The following is a 20,202-nucleotide window of genomic DNA, read 5'->3' on the forward strand; positions in this document are numbered from 1 at the left end:
AGGCTCAAGGCTGCCTGTGGGGGAGCGGAGCACTGTCACAGCGAGGGGTGTCCGTGCACACGGGCACGAACGAGCCTCTTTTGGGCACAGGGTGGGCAGGACGCCCTCAGCACCCCCGGATCGACCCTCTCCATGGGCACGGGCGGCGGCGGAGGGTGGCGAGGGCGAGGGCCGAGGGCGGGGGTCGGGGCCGCCTCGCCTCGCCCCCGCCCGCAGCCCCGCGCCCCGCGGACACACCCCGGCCCGGCCCGGCTCTAGGACCGGCCATGGGTTTGCCCGGAGCCCGGCTTAGCGCCTGCGCGGAGCGCCGCGGCCGAGCCCCCGAGCCCCATGGAGAGCACCGAGCCTGAGCCGAGCGACAGCCGCCCGGTGGAGGAGGAGGAGGAGGAAGAGGAGGAAGAGGAGGAAGAAGAAGAGGAGGAAGACGACGGCGCCCTCGCGCCCCCGGAGCAGCCCTTGGCCGCGGTGAGGGTGCGGGGGGCGGCGGCGGAGGGGCGGCGTCCCCCTCCCCGGGCTCACGGCCTGCTCCGCCGGGCGAGCACCGGGCTTTCCTGAGCACGGTGCCCGGGCCGGGCGGGGAGCGCGGCGGGGCTCGGGAGGGCCGGGCCGGGCGCTCGCCCAGCGCTGGCCGCCGCGGCGGGAAGGGGCTACAGGTGGGACGAGCCCTTCCTCCGCTGCCTGGGGCCGAGCCCTGCTCGGTGGAGCGCGGGGCAGAGCTGTGCAGCACGACCCTCTGAACTGCGGGATTCTCTTTGCAGCCCCGTTCTGGCCGCTGTCAGAGAGCTTTGTGCACCCTCTGTCCTCGTCCCTAGTGTCAGATTATTATTTATAATTATCAAATATCTTTTTGTCTCCCCCTCCCCCCTTAACTTCACAAGTGACTCCCCCTCCCTGGTCAGTGCAGCTTTGCCTTTCCGTGGTGGGCGTGTGGTCCTTACTGATTTCTGGCGGCCAGTGTATAAAAGATAACGATCCTCCTCTGAGAGATTAAAAGAAAAACATCTTGGTCCGGATATATTCTGTTTCCTGTGAAAGGGGAGAGGTGGCTACATGTGTCCCGGGTGTCCTGAGGAGGAATTCGCTGGTATTTGGGAAGTGTTTGGATAGAAAGTACTCGGCTTAGTTTGTTTGGTTTTTTAAAACGGTTACTTTGTTACCTGTAAAGAAAAATATTTTTTTTTCTTTATCCTCCCGGCTCAGGGTGGTTTTTGGTACCTGAAGCTGTCAGTTTGTTGACTTTCTGTTTTCCCCCTAAAGCAGGTTTCCAGTTTTCACTTGAAAACATGATACAGAACATAGGTATAAAGCAAAGCCCTGTCAAGGCCTTTATCCCACAGAGACCTGTCTTATTTGAACGAATGTGGTGTAGGAGAAGGGAAGGCAGGGTTAGTAGCCTTTGCCTTGTGTGGTTAATGTTACATGAATCTTTATTTTCCTCTTCTAAAAAGATGGAAGACTGTTTGGCAAAGAAAATGGAAATCACGGTTTCAGAAGCTGAAAAACGGACTGGGAGGAATGCCATGAACATACAAGAAACGTACACTGCTTACCTCATTGAGACTAGGTGGGTGATGAGAGCTCACTCTCAAGAGTACATGGATGTGCCACTCTAAACAGATTTTCCTTCCTTCCACCCCTAAAAATAATCAGGTACAGTTGATGAGAGGATTTAGCTGTTTTGTGCTTTGTTATGTGGTTATCAACCCACTCTGGAGGATCTTTTCCTGTGAAAATTTGGCAGCTGATCTCCAGTACTAGCGCTGGTGTTGTGTAACTGTGTACTGTAATTCTTCATTTGGGGCTAGGTGGAAAAATGTGTGTTTGAAAGTTGTTGCGTTAATATGGTGTCAGCAACTGCTTGGTTATTTTTTGGACATAAGCTGGACAAATTTATATGTGTATTTGTGAGATTGTGTTTGAGAGAGGTTTAAAGTAACGGTTAGGCTTGCTTGAGATGACAAGAAAGAGAAGTCTTGTGACTTGTGTCATGTGGTCAAAATTTACTGCTCAGTTTATATTTTAAGTGTTTTGCTTGATCTGATTACCACACACTCCTTGTAGATGGTTTAAGGGTTAGAGTTAATTATTTCCTTTCTTCATACTAGCTTGAACTTTCACTGGGGAACTTACTGCTCCCAGTCTTCTTGTGTTAACAAGATTAATACTACTGGTATGATAAACATTCTCAGTACCACAAACACAAAACTTCAAGTATTGAGTAGTGAGCAAAGCTTTAAAATCTCTTCTAACGTATCGTTACCTCCCAAACAGTCACAGATAACTCCTGTTAAGCAGGATCATGTTACTCAGATTTTCAGAATTAGAAACAAGAATTTCAGAATTAGACTTTATTGGGAGTTTTGTTTTGCTCTTCTTTATATTACTAGTTTTAACTTTTGGGCCTTGCCTTTGGAATGATGTGCTGTACAAAGAAAACCTTCTGAAATGAAGCAGTTTCATTTTGCAAAGGCTCTGAGCAGTTCAAATTGTAATACTGTCACGTAAGCCTTCTATCTGCTAGTTAAAAGGCTTCTTCGCTTGTTTAACTGATGGACACACCAGTCACACCGACTGCAGGCCTGCTGGGATAAGTTTATTATATTTCTGCTGAACTTAAAGAATGAAATCCAAAATAGACATGTACTTTTCAAATATTGTAACTCTTTGACAGTTGCGCAGATGCTTAAAAATCCTTCTACAGCGTATTGATATTAAAGATCACACCCTCTCATGTAAGTAGTGTTATTTTTATTGTAATGATATTTCTGAAGGAAAAGAGAAGAAAATTGTAATCAGTGGGGCCTAACTGTGATATGAAGTGTACTCTGGGGGCAGATTTATGCAGCCCCAGAACATGCTGACTGCATCTCCTTTTCCAGTCATCCTTGCATTACTTTAGATTTGCTCCCACTGGTCTTTCCCAGTTGTTCTTTCGTAGTGGCAAAACTGTACTTTGCTGGCCAGATTGTGTTCTTTCATTAAGATTTATTTTACTCTGTAGTCAGCAAATACCAAGACCAATTACATGTTTGTCACAGAGCTATTGAAAATGTGGGTTTGTCACATCTCTAATAAAATAGGTTCTCTATTCCTTTTGCTGAGAAGGCAAAATTTCTTGCATAAATATAATTGGTGGCTATTAAATGTGCTTCCTGCTGGGCCTGTAGCTGTAGGTGGGCTTCACAGTAATTTGTCTGTGGGTAATAAGATATTTTGTAGCTGAAGAATGAAACTGTTTGTAGTAATATAAAGGGAAGACCACTTAATAATAGTTGCATTATGTTTATGTGAACTGGGGTTCCACCATTATTGCTATCTAGCATTTAATTTCAGTTTGAATTGAGGAATTCTATCTGGGTGAGTAAGAGACACAAGATGGATACAATTACGACCACAGTATATTTGTTATAGAGTAGGAGCTGAGTGCTTAAACCTTTAACACGTAAGTTTCACTGGTGCTGGTGAAAATGTTTTCAAAATGCAAGTGATGTTGTTGCTTTTTAAAATGAAAAGATTTATTACTATGCTCACATTTTTGTGTGACTTTTGTTGATTTTTTTTTTTTTAATGTGATATTATACCTTGATGTAGATATATTTCTTGGAGACAAAACAAACTTCACTGCTGTAGACTGCAGAGCCTCAGCCAATTCCAAAGGCTGTGCTTCCTGAAAGAGTCTTCTTGGTGTACACCTTTCTGCATTAGCTAATTCGATTTTTATGGTGAGCTATTTCCATTCAACCCGTCGTGATGTCGGTTTGTTTCACAGCTTCTGTTAAACGATACAGTTATTTAAAAATAAATCAATTTTTATATTCCCCCGGTGAGAACAGAGTTCACTTCTACCTATTTGTGGGAAATGGCATTAAGGCAAGTACAAATTCTTAGGATGTGTAGCTAAATATTCCTTCATGAGATGTGCTCAGCATATCACTTGCTTTCTATAAGGGAAGTAGCAAATATTCAGGACATCACTTAAACCCAGACTTACTTCTTAGAATTTTAGGCAGCTTTGTTTTATATCAGAGTCTGCATGAAACTACAAGAACTCAGGTAGAATAAACCCCTGAATCTGACTCCTGGCCTTGTACCTGGTATTTTTCATGACAGAGCTGAAAGTCAATCAGACTCTACAGTGCTCTGTAGTATTGCACTTTTAATTATAGAACATACAGGGAATGCCTTTTTTTTCGTGGTCTCCTTTAAAGTAAACAATTTCCTCTGTAGTAGTAGGACACTTCCATTTAGTTAACTTTCCTTTCATCCCTGCTGACTGTAAGGTCTCTATCCTGTTCTTCCTGATCAAACAATATGATGACTAGAGTGTATTTTTTTTGTTCTGTTTTAAATGTGGCTTTAGGAAAAAGTAGCATAAGTTTGTGCAGCCTGGTATCTGACCACTTAATAGCAGGATCCCTAGTTTCCAGCCCTACTAGTCTTCACTTCCTCTTGCAGTAATTTGACAAGGGGGCTCAGTTAATTTCCTTTTTACTTCCCCAATATGGCTGGGAAGTTACTAGTCGTATTTCTGTTTTCAGTATTTGGAAAGTTTTCCAAAAGTTAAATTGTTACACGAGTGATACCTGCTTCTCTGCTAAGACCTTGGTTTGCCCATCCAATGTGTGAGAACTTCTAAAGAAAGTTTCTGTGCAAGAAATGAACTTGGAAATTAGTAGCTGGCCAGGCCACAGTTCAGTGATAGCAGTGCCGCATTGTGGGATTTCAGGAGTTTTTCCTTTGTTGCTTTTGTTTAATCCCCTTCTCAACGTTTCCTATTTCACACTGGATGAGGTGGAAAGCCCAGGCATGGGTTTCCTTGGAAGAGGCAGAGGATGAATGCCCACAGAGGTATGTTGTGTTCTGATAAAACAGCAAAAGGCAGATTTTGGCAAATGGGAGTCAGGAAGATTTGTCCAAAGTACTCCAAAGGAGGTATGAGGGGAAAAAGTCTAAATTCAGCCTGAGCTTTAAACAGGGGAGAGTTGGGAGGTGAAAGAAGACAGAGGATTTGAGAACTTAGTTTTCTGTTGGTTTTTGCTTGATTGATACTGTGAATCATTCATCTGCCTAACAAATGTATGTTTTAGTTAAATACAGTAAACTGTGTGACAGTGTAAAAAAACCAAAGAATCACCTGGCTGTGAAAAATCTTCTGGCAAGAGAAGTGCCTCCTTGTCATACAGCTTGCCAGGTGAAGAGCAATTATTAGACATCAGCTGTCTGAGAGGCCTGAATACAGAAACTATTTCTAAATAGCTGGTGGAAAAAGTTGCCCATCCCTCTAAAATGGTGTTCCTCTGCGCAGGGAGTGAACCTTGCCTGCTCTAGGAAGTGTCACTTCTCGTACACTGGAAGGTCAAAGGCTGAAAGCAAAGTTACTGCCTCTCCCGTTGAAGAGGTGATTGCTTTTACAAGGAAATAAACCTGTGTATTTCCTTCTTGTCTGATTTAGTACTCTGCAGCCATTCGTCTTTTTATTGCTTTCAGAATTGTTTAATGGCTCATTTAAGATAATTAGTCTTAAATGGGAAGTGAGAAGAGGTTAATTAGATGGACTAAAGTTTTCACACTGACACTTTGAGTTAAGGCAAATAAATGAGACATGGAGTAATGTAATCTTTGAATTGGTTATGATAACATCAGTTATAAATGTAAAAGCTGAAGGTTTCAATTTTGTCTTTTTAATTTTTTCAGGCAGGTTGGTTCATTCAATGAATAACTTGCATTGTTAAAAGTGTACTTAAAGGGGAAACATATGGTTTTCCTGCCTGAAGACTGCACAAGTATTATATTGTGTTTTTAGAACCAAAACAAATTGAGAAGTTTGACTGAATGTCAACAAGTGATTATAATCTTAATTGAAACTGGTCTGCAATACTTGCATTTAATGGGGGAGTTCATAATGTGGTCTAAAAAATTAGATGGTAGTGAAGGTATTAAGTGTAATGAGTGCCTTTGTGGATTTCTACTTCCGTTCTGAAATGGTGTTCCTGGGGAGAAATGCTCTTGTAATTGGTGGTATTTTATGACCTCATATGTAACCAGGTGGAGACATTTTTGGTGTGATTAAAAAAAAAAGATTTCTCTCATCTTGGTTGCTTGTCCCAAATCCATCCGTGCAGTTTCAAACTCTTATTACCTCGTTTAAAAGGTAATGGTGCTGACACAGGCTCCTAACTGAGGGCTGTGCAATGCTTTCCCACTGCAGCTTTGCAAAGAACTTTGCTGCTCCCCTCCTTTACCCAACTCTGCAGCATTGTGTGCTCTAGAAAGCACAATCTGGGAGCTTTACTGTGAGCCTGGGTGTAAGGGGGAATCTGAAACTGATATTAATAATTTCAAAATGTCTTAAATGTATTCAAGCCAATTAATTAAAGAAGCATGGTTTCTTTGTTAGGTGCTACATAGGTGCCCTTCTGATGAAGATAAAAGCTGTAAAAGGCAGTGTTTGCGCTTCTGAGACAGTGAGAATAAATGCATGTTAGAATAAAGGAAACAAGTATGATCTGAGATGAGAATAATGTCAGGCTGCTTAACACAGACTACAGTGAGGAGTTGTATCAGATGCTGTCTAGTTAAGAAAGAATAAACTACACAGGCAGGTTTGACCTTCAAGATCCTCTGGTAGTAATTTAATCTTTTTCTTCAGGGTATAGTGTGAGGTTTTGTGTCCCTCACAAGGGTTGTAAAGCATGATTAACTTAGACTGAGGAAAGCCTAGCTGTTGTCCACAGGTCTGCTTTGTCAGAATAAATTGACAGTAGGCTTTAGATGTAGTAAACTTCCTTAGTGTCTTCAGTGTGGGCAGGAAAGATGCAGTGAGTGGTATGAACTGGTCTAGCAGTCTGCTTCCTTCTTCCTGGAGTTCTTGAGGCCCTGTGCGGGCATAAAATTTCAAGTAACAAGGTAGTGGTTTGTGCTGATGTAGGACTAGGCTTCTCTATAAAGCTGTGGTCCTTTCTTGCTGAAGTGCTGTGCTCCCAAGTGACCTTTTAAAATTTTTGATTAAAATTTAGTTTTCTGCTTAATGTGTGTAGACTGAGATGTTACTACTATGGGTTTTTTTAAAATAACTGATGGGTTCTTATTAATTGTAACAAATAGAAAGCTGATAAGCAGGCATGTTTAGAAAGGGCTTCTTTTTTTTGGCAGTTAAGGCTCAAGCATGGTCTTTACTGCTCCTACTTTCTAATTAACTCTGCAAAACAATTTCAGAGCATTAAAAGCATAATTTAGAGTGGACCATTCTCCTGTCAGAAGGCTGGCACAGCACCATCTGTATCTGCAGCACAGATTGGCCCTCTTGGGATGTGGCTGGGTTCTCAGGACAGTCCTGACCTGTGTTTTTCTTGCCTTCTTGCTTATGTTTGCTTTTGCAGCCTGTTCTCAGGCAGGGTCCCCATAATACTATCATGTATGGATGGTAGCAGTCTTGCTTAAGGGGTGATGATAACCCATGTGAAAGTAGTGCTCTTGAATCCCATGGTGTAAATCAGCACAGCTGCTGAAGCTGAAGATAAAAAGAATCTGTAATTCTGAAGTACTTTCATGTGTCTTGAATGGCCAGATTGTTTACCAAACCTGCTGGGAGTTTCTCCTCTAGGAATGCAATGTTTGTGCCTTCAGCTTTCGACTAAACAATTCATCTTTTGAGGCATAGTAGCTCAATTCCTTATCTATTCAGATTTACCTCTACTCATCAATAGTTCAGTCACTAGATACCTGCTTTGAGCCGAAGTGTTCTTGAAATATTTAAATGGTGCAGCAGTTAGTGTGGGGAGGAATGCTTCACAGCCTGTCATTGCAGGCTAGGCTGAGCTTACCCTGTTCAGAACGCAGTATTTGCAGGTGCAGCTTCATTGAATTAAAATACTCTAATAGGGAAGAATTCTGCAGGATGCTGGCAGTGTGAATAGTGGCTGTCAGCAGTGTGCTCGCCTTTTTCTCTTGAGTCGCTCTCAAATAGTTTTAATCTCTAGCAGTTTGTGTTAAATGCTATGAATTTATCCTGTTTTCTTCTTAGTTGTGAAGTTTCTTTTTCCCTAAAAGTCACCTGGAATAAATGTTCTTTCTCCAAGGCATGGGTAGATACATAAAAAGTGTTCCATCTTACTAAGTTAAAAAAGTATCTTTTGCATTCTTCTATGTGATATTATTTCCACCTTAAGATGTAACTAAACCAAAGTATATATCAAGACTGTTCCTCTCTAATGAGAGTTCACAAATAGAGGCATTTCGTATTTTGTTTAAATGTATCAAATAATTGGGGCCGCTTTGGAGTGGGATTGTTTTTCAGTTAGATCATTAGAAATCCGACCTTGTAGGTTAAGAATAGCTTAAAGTTATCAATAATTTGTGTACTACTTAGATGTTTTAAAACTTCAGAAAGTTCTTATGAATTCAGGAACTGTAAAGCCTGACTTTTGCTGGAAAAAAGAATGTAGCACTCTATTCTACTAAGTACCACATGAGTAACTTAATTGTAGTTCATAACTTATTGTGCCCAGTTCTGAGTTCTCCAGCACCAGAAGCATGTGGACTTAGTGAAGCAAGTCCAGTGAAGGGCCATGAGGATGATTATGGACTTGGATTGTCTGACCTCTGATTGGAGAGTCTGAGAGAGATGGTCTTGTTCAGCCTGTGCAAGAGACAGCTGATTTTTTTTTTCTCTGGTGGAGAGGTAAAGAAGATGGAGTCAGACTCCTGTCATGCAGAGAGAGGGCAAAAGGCAGTGGCTACAAATTCAAACATGGGAAATTCCATTTAAAAGTAAGAAACCCTTTTTATTGTGAGGTTTGTCAAACATGGGAGTGGGTTGCTCAGTGTGGTGGTAGAGTCTCTGTCCTTGGAGATACTCAAAACCCAGCTGGATGTGGCTCAGAGCAGCCTGCTTTGAGCAAGGGAGTTGGATCACAGACATGCAGAGGTGCCTTCCAAACTCAGCAGTCAGTACTGTTCCATGTAGGTTTATACCAGTGCTCTGTATGCTAATTAGTCACTTCAATGAAGAACTAAAGTAGATATAGACATCACTGTTTTCTGTTAAGTGCCTTGTGTGAATTCTCTCTCTGTATTCTGGCAAATGCTAACTGCCAAGAAGTGTTACTACCCAATGCTTATTTTATGATATTGATTTTTTGATTTATGATTCTGTTGCTTTGAATGTCTTGTATGAAAAATTATTTTTCTCGTCAAGTTTTTGTATTACTTTCCAATCCTACAATATTCAATGATTTCTCCTTTTATAGTAACATAAAATCCTTTATTACCTTGATAGGTGATGTTGGTTTTAAGTCTTCAACGAATTTTTGAGATGCATCAATTTTGTACCCATTTGCTCTGGCTAGTTTGTTACATTTTTTTGTCCTTAAATATGTCACTTTGAACAAAAGGAAAATTAGAAGTGCTTTGAAATTTGCTCTTTTTCTAAAAATATCCTTTAAAATATCTTAATATTTTTAAAGTTATATTTGTAACTGTATCAACTGTTGTATGCAAGACAATTTTTGTCCTTTGAAGTGCAGACTTTCCCACTGAATAGTAAATTTCTTCTTACAATACTCTGTATCCTTCAGGTACTCATGAAATTTTACTGACTTTGAACCTAACACTGTTTCAAGAGAAATTGGGCTGTTTCTATAATGGTGCAGACTAAGTCACGTGTGTGACTCTTTACTTAATTGTGACCCACCTGTTTGTTTTTGATGTGTAAGTGCGTTGACTTTTCCTGTGTTCCTAGAAAATTTGAGTGCTATCAGGCAGAAACTATAAATATTTTTAAATTAAGTATGTAGACATGAAATTAATTAAGGTTGCTTTAGGTTATGGTCAAGTCATGCAGTAATCACTACTATTCCTGGGGCCTTTACTATAATTGCACTGATGGTTTGAGGGAGTAGGTGGTAGCTCACTAATGTTCAAATCTGCTGCTTTATCTTTCAGAGCTGTTGAGTCCCAGAGCGAGGGACAATGTGCCCCTGTGGACTCCCTGTGGCGACGTTACAGTGAATTTGAGTTGCTGAGGAATTATTTGTCAGTTACCTACCCACATATTGTTGTTCCACCTTTGCCAGAAAAAAGGGTAAGGAAACCGGAACTGTGGCTTGCTTTGTTTTGTTTGTTTTTTAATTTACTCTTGACACTCTTCTGTTTAACTAGGCTGACTTCGTTTGGCATAAGCTATCAGCAGATAATATGGATCCAGATTTTGTGGAAAGAAGAAGAATTGGTTTGGAAAACTTCTTGTTACGTGTGGCTTCACATCCTGTTCTTTGCCAAGACAAAATCTTCTATGCTTTTTTAACGCAGGTATAGTAAAGTTATTTCTAAATACATTATTTAGTGATTATTTATTTAAGATAATGTCCTTTTGATCTTCTTCCTTTCTATTGACCCATAGCTTGCTCTATGTCAGGAGGAAGGGTAGACAATGTGAAGCTTCTTAACAGCACACTGCAGTTGTACAGTTGCCCTTCTAATGTACCTTACGACTTTTTTCCAGTCAAGTTGTAAGGCTCCTAAGAGAGAATTTCCACCTCTTTGGAACAGCCTTTTGGGAACCTAATGCATGCTGGTTGGAAAAGCTTCTATAGGACTAAAGCTGACTGCACAGACAGCACTGGCTTCCAATTCACTCTTTGGATATCCATGGTTTCTTCAGCCTTGTGGTTTGGATCATGATCCATTCATGTGTCGTGGTCCAAAACCAGTACAATACGTTGTCATGAAAGTTGTGGTCCAGTTGTGAGCTGAAGCATTTCATTCTGCAGCTTTCAACTTTAGGAGATATTGGATGGTTCTTTTTTCTGTACTTGGATGAGAGATTCCCAAATACTGGACTGAGCAGCTGTGTTTGCCATGGCACAGTACAGTGTGTAGGTGAACCAATGTATGGGACCTGAAAATAGTGGAAAATCAGCCAGTACACCTGAGCTGGGTGATGGCATGTGCACTGCAAACTGTTGTCACCTGTGTGTTGTCTGCTCTCTGCCTTGAGCCACACAGGCCCTTGGAGGTGCTGGTAATCTCATAGGCAACAGATGATAGCTACTCTTCTCTCTAAAGACCTAAGCTACGTCTTTAGACAAAGCTGTGTGGCTTCTGCTCCTGGCCAATAGATTGAGGTAATTAAGTACTGAAGAGAAGAGAGTTTTTGGGGGGAGATTAGTATGTAAGCACAACATAATGATTGGTTATTCTTAACCCATCTTCTTGAAAAGACATAGGGAGGGTAACTGAGGCAGAAGCCAGGCATACTGGAGAAGCTCCTTTGATACAGGCTTTCGTGGGGGCTTGCAAAAGCTGCAGCACTCTTAAATCACTCTAACTGAACATTCTTCTCCTGTATTTTTAGGAAGGTGGATGGAAAGAAATGGTGAATGAGACTGGATTTCAGTTGAAGGTAATGACTGTAATTGTTTGTCTCATGCTTGCTGTGACACAGACATACTCCAGCAAACATGTTTTAGGCTATTTATGAAAGGATGTTTGCTGTAAGAATGGGTCAAAGGCATTTCTTTATGATTACTTGTTATTACAAAAACCATGTTCTTGGCATGTGATAGGTAGGACTGCAGTTAAGTTCTCTAGCAGGCTTGTTATGCGCCTATGTAATTCTGCTGGTAATGAGAAGTATGATCCTTATAAGCTTTAAAAGTAATGAACTTGAGGCCATACCAGTGGGTTTTTGTGTTTCAGTTTAGTTTAGCATTTTTAAAGGTGGGTGTCAGATTTAGTCTGGTAAGAGGTGCAAGGTGTCAAAAAAAGGGTAAGCAAAGAGGTCTGAATTGTAGGACTTCTTTGCAAGGAGCAGTTGGTGAAAGGGACTAAGACAGATGGATTTGGTGCTCCTTAACTGTTTAACAGAATGTGTCTTGAAGTAATCCTATCCCCATTGACATCAGCGAGTTCATGGCTGGGTAAACTGGTGGAAGACTTGCAGGAATAAATGATCAAAGGTCGTGTGTCTGTACAGGTCAAGAATCTGAGAAGCTGATAGATTGCTGGGCTGTGTCTGGAAGAATTACTGTATGGGGACAAATACTGAGCTTTTTGTTTCATTGTAATGTGATCTGCTCTCATGAAATCACAACTGAAAACTAGGTGGATTATGAAGAATTATTTTAAATACTGAGAGCTAAAGAAAATCCCTGGTGCTCTTATCCTCAGTGTCCAAGGGGCTTTGATACTGACACTTACTGTTGATAACTTAAGTTGACAATAATTCTCTTCCATCACAGCTGGGTTTGCATACTCCTAGTATTCATAGTGCAAACAATGTAAAGCTCTGAAGCTGCATACACTCATAGGAGTTCGGAAAGTTTGTACTGGCAGGGTGTTTTCAGGAGAGCACACAGTAGTGTGTTTATGGAAGAAAACTCATAGCAGAGTGCTGAGAATATTTGCCTCCCTGAAACCACATTGTAGATTAAATGAGAGATGAGCAAGTCTTGTTTTCCCTCTAGATTTGATTGTGTATGTTTTCCCTTTTACAGTTCCAGTTTCCTTAGGAAAGAAAAATAATTTTTTCAAAAGCCTGGTGAAAAGAATCTTCCCTTTATTCTACATCTGAAATATAAACCCTCAATACTTAGCACTACACTGGAAGGAAAACTTCTATTTAGTGCATGTTTTAGACTAGAATCAGACCATTTGTTTATGTTTCTGCTGCCTCTGCTGCATTTAAGCAGGACGTGTCTTTTGTCTGAAAGTGTTTGAACCCTCTAACTAAAATTTAAATTAGGAATTAATGCAGTGTAGCATGCTGTAGCTGAATGTTGATGTTGGAGACTTTGTTTATTCTGCCAGCTGTATCATTAAATCATGCCTTTCCTTCCTCCCAATCCCAGCACTTAATTTTATATTTAAGGGATTTGTCACTTGGGATTTTAACCCTTCCTGTAGGAAAGAGAAAATTCCCATCTCTCTTTAGTTTACATAAATGATTATAGGATCATAGTAGGCATTAACTGTCTGAAAACTCCTCAGCTGTACCTCATTTGATAGGTGGTTCTTCTCTAAAATGCTTGTGCGTATTACTCTTAAATCAATTCTAAGATTGGACAGATGTTTCTCAAGAAGCCTAACTCTGGTGTAAATGCTCAGAAGCGGTGTGTGAGAGTTACTGTGCTACAACTGGCAAGAAGGAAATAGCTCTAATGACATGGTTGAGCATTGTCAGGCTCATGCTTCCTGCCTGATAGTGCTTGTGTGAATTTACTGAACTCTTTCTTCAGAGCACTGCGTGTGCCTGTGACAAAAGACGAAAAGTTGTCCTGTAACTGTAGGGTAGGAAGTGGTCCTTTCCAAGTGTAAAGCTGTTGGATGTGCATGCTGCCCCAACAGACTCAAATGGCTTTGGTGCCTGCTGTTTCAACATAAATACAGTGTTTTGTGAAATAGCTGCTTAGAGGGAAGGACTCTGATAATGTCAGTGTATCTAGATGATGTTTGTACTGTGAGAATGTGTGAGGAGTACCTGCAGGTGTTTGCGAACAACCCAAAATGTAACTGGCTTGTGTATTGACTTGCTGGGGTATAGCAGTGGAGATTCAAGACTGTACAAGCCTCAGAAGTGCTCTGAATAAGAGTAAAGGTTGGGACTTAGAGCTCCTGCAGTGTTTTGTGTTTCTTGTGCTATCTGGGACATGCTTCCCCATGCTGCCTTGTCTTCCCTTTGCAAGATATTCTTAGAGAAGTGTCACATGCAGTGGTGGCAATGAACCTGCTTTCTCCTACTATAATGTGGAGGGTTTTGTTCCCTTACCTTTTGGTTTGTGGGTTATGTTTTGTTTTGGTGGTTTGGTCATTGGAAGAACAGCTAAAGTTAACCTGACTCTGCTACCAGTCCACCACTAAACCATGACCTGGAGTGCCACATCAGCATATCTGTTAAACACATCCAGGGATGGTGACTCCATCACTTCTGTGGGCAGCCTGATAATCCTATTGGTAAAGAGATTTTTTCCTAGCATCCAATCTGAACTTCCCCTGATGCAGCTTTGTCCTATTGCTTGTTACGTGGGAGAAGAGACCAACCTCCACCTCACTACAACCTCTTTTCAGGTAATTGTGGAGAGCAGTAAGGTCTCCCCTGAGCCTCCTTTTCTCCAGGCTGTTTGGGGCATCTTCTACTCAGCCCAAATGCAGTGGGAGGTGAAAGAGTCTCAGACTGTGCCAGTCTTATCTGTAGAGGCTGTTGCAAGGGCCCCAAAGGAAGGACTCTCTCCTTGTTTTGGGAAAACACTGTGTTCTCTTCACTGACAAGTTCAAAATAGCTCTTCAAGCTCTGAGTTTTCTGTAACAGGGCACAAAATATTCTCTTGTCTTACACCAGCACTAACAAGTACTGCTGAAGTAACTTACTGCTTGCAGCTGTGGCACAGCCTGTTAGCTAAAGGGGTACACTATAGGAAATCTCTACGCCTTGCAAGGTGTGCTGATTTATTTTCCTTTTACTGAAGAGAAGGATGTTTTGATCAAAAGTGAACTCCAGCCATTTACCCACAACTGGAGTTTTTCTTTAGTATAGATGAGCCCTGAGCGAGCTGTGTGTAAAATGCATTATAGAAATGAAGAGTTGTAATGATGTGGACCTCTGTGGATGAGGCTGGGTTCTCTCATCTGTTGGTGTCTTATTAGGAGTAAATACCCATTGCACAGTTTAATATTCAAAAAATTGGAAAAAAACCCCCTCCATCTCCTTAGAAATGTTCAATGCTACTGTTGCAGTAATTGGTAAACCAACATCTCAAAAACTAAAACAGTCAATTAGCTTTTTAATTAGGTATTGAACTTTATTCTGTAGAGATTTATATATGCTCTACTATAGAGAAGAACATTGCATTAAAAAGGGCTCTATTCTGATATACAAATTACATATTTTCTGTAAAGCAAGTCATAAAATAAGAGAACACCATATATAAGATTTTGATTTCACTGGGGAACTGTTCCTGGTAATAAAGAGCATATAGAGGTCACTCTACCACTGGTTTTATTTGGTTTGAAAAATATAAAATAGCTTGTCCATATGGTCTTAAGTTACCTAATTGCTTCATCTAAAAAGAATGTGGGGTTGTGTATCTTAACTCCATGATTTGTGCAGCATTTTAAGAAGGGGCTATTTTTGTGGGACGTGGATTATACCAGCTTTATTTTAGTGGTTACTGTTTACATCATATTCACAAAAATAGCTTAGTTTTTTGACTTTTTAATAAAAATATCTGACATTCAGGGCAGCTGGTGTCAACTTGTTCAATGTTTGAAGATTTAAATACTCCATGAAGGCAGGACTTTTTTCTAATGGTGCTGCCAGAAGGCTGAGATTTTTTTTGTCACTGAAATTTAATTGCATTAAATTAACAAAGCTTTTTTTCCCCTTTTTCAGGCAGATTCCAGATTAAAAGCTCTTAATGCAACATTCAGAGTGAAAAACCCAGACAAGTAAGATTCCACATCCTTCTTCCCTCCCTTTCCCTTTTTCAGTTACAGCTATTACTTCAGGTGACAGAATATTCTATCTCTTTAGTATAAATTCAGAAAAGAAAAATTATCTTTCTGCACTTCAAATCTTAACAGAAGCTCAGTAAAGAGGTAGTGTGAAAAGATTTGATAAATCCTGCTTCTAAAAGCAGGAAACATTCAGAAAAATTCCATCACTTTATGTAAAACAAGTATTCCATTTTAGCTAGACTAACACAAAGGGACAAAACACCCCCAAAACCAGACTCAGAAAAAGAACCTCTTAATATTTGTTTTCAGGAAATCTTTTCAAGCATGAACAGAGTACAGATTGATAGTAGGTCTTTCCAAAAGTCTGCTAGTGTACAGTTCTGGATGCATGCACCCTGGTGTTGCAGTTCATAGTTCTCTCCAAGCTGCCAATTTTCACAGATGCTATTGGAGGTCCAGAGGTCAGTTCAGCTCTGTTGTGGTTTACAGAGCTCTGGGACAGGCACTAGAGCAGTCTGCTGGATGGAAAAACTGCTCAGAATTGTAAGTGTGTATAGTGGGAGGTTCATCACACCCTTGGTGATGTGGGAAGAGTAAAATGGGTGTTTCTACTTGTGCAGTAGTTAGAAGCATCAGTGTGCAGCGATGGGGCCAAGAGGTGTTGCTGTTTGCCATCCACAGGCCATGGAGACCTGTGCAAAGTGCCCTTCTGGGTGCACCTGCTCTCCAGCAGTGGCCCTAGGGGATGCTGTGCCGGACTGCTTTCTGTTGTCTGTTCCCTTTGTACTTCCATAGGATCTGTGGGTATTGTATTAACGGTGTTAGAGGGTACATACCTTTCTGAACCTCTTCAAAGACTTAACCTGTGAATTGGCCCAGTCTCTCCTTTTTTATCATGCTTGTTTTTAGGGCCTTCTCTGGTGGCCAGGAAGCTTTTAGCCAGGGTTTAATATAAAGGCTAACATTCATGAATGAGATTGGAAGACAGCAATTCTCTGTATCTGCAGGTGAGAATGGTCCCTTGTTTGACTGCTTCATCCTCAGTCATCTTCCTCTGTGGCCAGTAGGAGTTATCTTTTCCTGCTCTCACAGCAGGGAAACTGCCAGAAGTCTGACTGTAGGCACAGGTGGGCAAGACTGTTTAAGGAGCATCCTTGTTATCTTTTGAGGTAACAATGTTTCAGAAAGCAAAGCTGTTGTGAGAAGTAGCTTGTTAAAAAGCAGGAAAAGAGTTAATACAAGGAAAACATGAGCAAAGGGCTTGTAACAAAAACAGTCCTTGAGTGTGTGTGCCTTGGTAGAGCCACGTGAGAGATGGCACATGTTTTCTGTTGTATTCTGCCAGCTACATAACTTCCAAATTGAACTTGGGGATACAAATTGTTTAATAAATAACTGATGAGCAGGAGTTGTTTGTTTGCCTTTCACTGTAGCATGTGTGGCTCTAACAGGAGGGACAGTGCCTTGCTCTGCCCAGCACACTTGTGCTTGAGCTGCCTGGAATGTGATGCCTGGCCTCTCTGCTTTACCTTTGGTGCTTTTGTGTGGCTGGCTGGTGAAGTGGTTCAGCAAGCTCACCTTGCTGAAACAAAAGGTGTGACTGCTGTGTGGAGTGTAGGCTTTTGGGTTCCTGGGCCAGCGGAGGTACAGGCGAGGAAGAGCTGCAGCTCCCAGCTGGGATTGCCTTGCGGTGCCATGGAGCTGCATCCTTCAGCTTGGCAACGTGAGGAGCTTCATGCAGCTGAAACAAGGCTGCTCTTTGAGGTCAAATGTAGACTGAAAACGAAACCTTCTCCTGTGGGATGCAATTTATAGTTTCAATGGTGGAATTAAATGGTGATAAAAATACGGTATTCTGGTACTCAGAGGTGAATTTTTATCTACTGCAGACCTCTCTGATTTGGCCTCATGGCACTCATCCTTTCTCTCTCTGGGCTTTAATCAAAACCATAGCTTTCGGTTTTTGGTGAAAGATTTCTTTAGAGAATACTAAATTCTTTCCTAAGGCAGTTTTTTTTTTTTTAAAGTAGCTCTCGGGGTTTTTTTTTTGTCTGGTTATTCAGACAAGTGGCTTGTTTTTTAGTGAAGAGTTCTGTTCTTGTAGTATCTCCCTTCAGAAAACAGGAGACTGGCGCTGCCACCCCCTGATGCAGGGAGGAGTACTGCTGTGTAAAATGCACAGAGTAAACAACTTTGCAATGTTGTCTACTGTAAAGGAAAATTTTTTCTTTGCCTGTATCATAATAGATATTTTTGAGAGACCTTCTGGTGTTCCTACACCAATGTGACCCAAGCAGTCCTTCATTTGTGTCTCAAGTTCTATTTAATAACTCAGTTAAGTATCTAGACTGTTGGTAACGTTGCAGAATGAGTAAAACCAAGTGAAAAGTGCTAGTTAAAAAAGCCTCAATTACTGAGTGCTGAAACTGTGTCTTGTTTTACACTTCTACTCTTAGGATACACTGGAAAGTAAACATCCCTTTGTGTGCGTCACTGAGCTCTGTTTGGAAATTACTTTATAATTATGTAACTTTATTTTACATGAGCAATGAGTAGGATTTAAGCAAATACTTGAGACATAAACTTTTGATCTGTAACACCACTGGTCTCTTAAAAACAGTTTTTCCTGAAATTTATATTTGTAAATTTATCAATTTTTGCAGAAGACTGGGAAAAAAATAGCAGCACTTTGGTTTATGCTTTTATGAGACAAAATAGAAGAGAGCTTGATTCTGAAGTAGTAATTTTTAAAAATTATTTTTTTAATTGAGGAGGAATTGGTCTGGGAGAAGATGTATTGCTGCTGGAGGCCAGGATACTGAAAGTCCTCCTAGGTTCCTGACTCTTGCCTTCAGGGAGTACAGCATTCCTAAAAGATTTCTTGTGGCAAAACAGGATAAATAAAACTTCCCATTATAAATTTCTGGAGTGGAAAGGGGAGTCTTCCTGAGCTGGAGGCATACTTTTTAATCTTTTGTTTTTACTTCAATTATTTCAAATATCTTCACTGTACGTGTCTGCAGCTGTCTGACATGCAGCCCTGGTGCATATTTTATGAAGTGTAAACTGAAAAGATTGCTCTCTAAATCCCACTATGCAGATCAGCAACTACATTTCTTTTTCCCCATACAGTTTCTCTGCTAACTTTTAAATCTTTTTATGTACTTTAACCCTGTGTGTGTGTGTCATAATACTATAAAAAATGCTTCTTGGAAATCAAAAATATTAGAAGTCATAACAAAGCTTCTACTTCTTGAGTGTAAGAATGGGAATATTTTAGGGGAAGACTTCCTGGCAGGGGAGGAAGAAGTGTTAAATGAAAAACCCTGGAATTTCATACTTGGTCACCCAAAACAAGTGACCCGACTCATTTCAGTAAGACCTCTTGGGTACAAGCTATTCTGAAATACAAAGCCTGACTGTGTGCCTGTGGTGGGAGGAGGGATGAAATTTTTTTTCATTCTTGAACATCAACCTGAAACACTAATCTCAGTCTCCAGTTCCTTAATTCTAGTTGCATTCTTCTGTGTTTATTTTCAGGTCGTTGTTTAGTCATTTAGGTAAAGCTGTTTCTGGCTTCCCATCTGGATGAAATAAATACATTCTTGTGTACCGAAGTAGGTCATGAGCTAGACTTGTTTGTAGTAGGGAGGATTTATGCGCACACAAGAGGCTGTTGCTGTGGTTTAATTGGTTACCTGTCAGTAGCAAAGCTGTGGCAAACGATTCACCTTTGTTATTAGCAAGAGCTAAAGGTGTCAGTTTAAATTGCCTTTGAAACCTAACTGGGCTGGCTGATAAAATGCCTCTTCTCCAGAAGTGACAAGCCAGCAGTGTGCACATGTCACTTGCAGTGGCTTCCCTGTCTGGTACCTTGTTGAGGTGTAGTGATTTGATGGCCTTCAGCCATACATGGCTCCTGTGCAGGTACAAGTCTCAGTAGGATTTCACATGTAATGTTACTGTACAAGGATTAGCCTTAGGGGAATTGGAATTGTGAATGCTTCCTTGAATCCCTGAAAAGCTGTGCCCAAAACTGGATAGAGGCAACTTGAAAGTGAAGTATCTTTGTCAGGTCAGAAATGCAAACATGCTTTTATTAAGAAATATGCTTCAGCAGATTTTGGCTTTGTTTTTATTTGAAGCTTTCATATTCACTAACCCTTGCTTTTATAAATCCCATTATAAAACCCAAACAACAAACCAGTGATGTAATAACTTCAGCTAACTACTTTCATTTCATAAAATTTTATCTCTTAATTTGATCTGAGCCTTCAACATTTGCATTTAGAAAACCAGCAGACATGCAAGTGTTGGGATGTTTGTTCACTTTGGGGAAATTAAACTCAGCAGTCACTTCTTCAGGAGTCTTCAGCTAATTCCACTCCAACACAGCCCAGGCTCCGTCTCGCTGGCCGCAGGGCTGTGGCTCTATTGTGCATGCTGTGAAAGCTTGCTTTCATGATGGCTAATGATGTACTATCTGTTTCCTGCTCCCAGGAGATTTACTGAGCTAAAACACTACAGCGATGAACTGCAGTCCGTCATATCACACCTTCTGCGAGTCAGAGCTGTAAGTATTTCCCATGTGTGTCGTGACAAATAGTATGATTTATTTATAAGGCAGTATTTCTTGTTTAGTCAAGAGAAGTGGTATATGTGTTCTAGAATAAGGGCGGTTTTGCCTGAGGGAGTCTGTCTCCGGAGGGTGGAGCAGGAGACAGCAAGAGGTGAGGGCACTGACTTTGTAGA

General features: G+C 41.0%; 1 protein-coding gene across 1 annotated transcript in view; it reads left to right on the plus strand.

The window, feature by feature from the left end:
- Positions 1 to 251: 251 nt before the first annotated feature.
- Positions 252 to 20,202, plus strand: part of SNX4 (sorting nexin 4) — a 32,807-nt gene continuing 12,856 nt past the window's right edge. The window contains 8 exon segments of the mRNA XM_042040944.1: positions 252 to 308; positions 310 to 465; positions 1,449 to 1,564; positions 9,943 to 10,081; positions 10,159 to 10,308; positions 11,354 to 11,401; positions 15,386 to 15,441; positions 19,951 to 20,023. Of these exon segments, the coding sequence (XP_041896878.1) occupies positions 267 to 308; positions 310 to 465; positions 1,449 to 1,564; positions 9,943 to 10,081; positions 10,159 to 10,308; positions 11,354 to 11,401; positions 15,386 to 15,441; positions 19,951 to 20,023 (780 nt within the window). The 5' untranslated portion in view covers positions 252 to 266.

This window comes from Corvus kubaryi, unplaced genomic scaffold, assembly GCF_017639235.1.
Source record: "Corvus kubaryi isolate FWS band 111438036 unplaced genomic scaffold, C.kubaryi_AGA036_p1.0 37396, whole genome shotgun sequence".
Taxonomy (NCBI): Eukaryota; Metazoa; Chordata; class Aves; order Passeriformes; family Corvidae; genus Corvus; species Corvus kubaryi.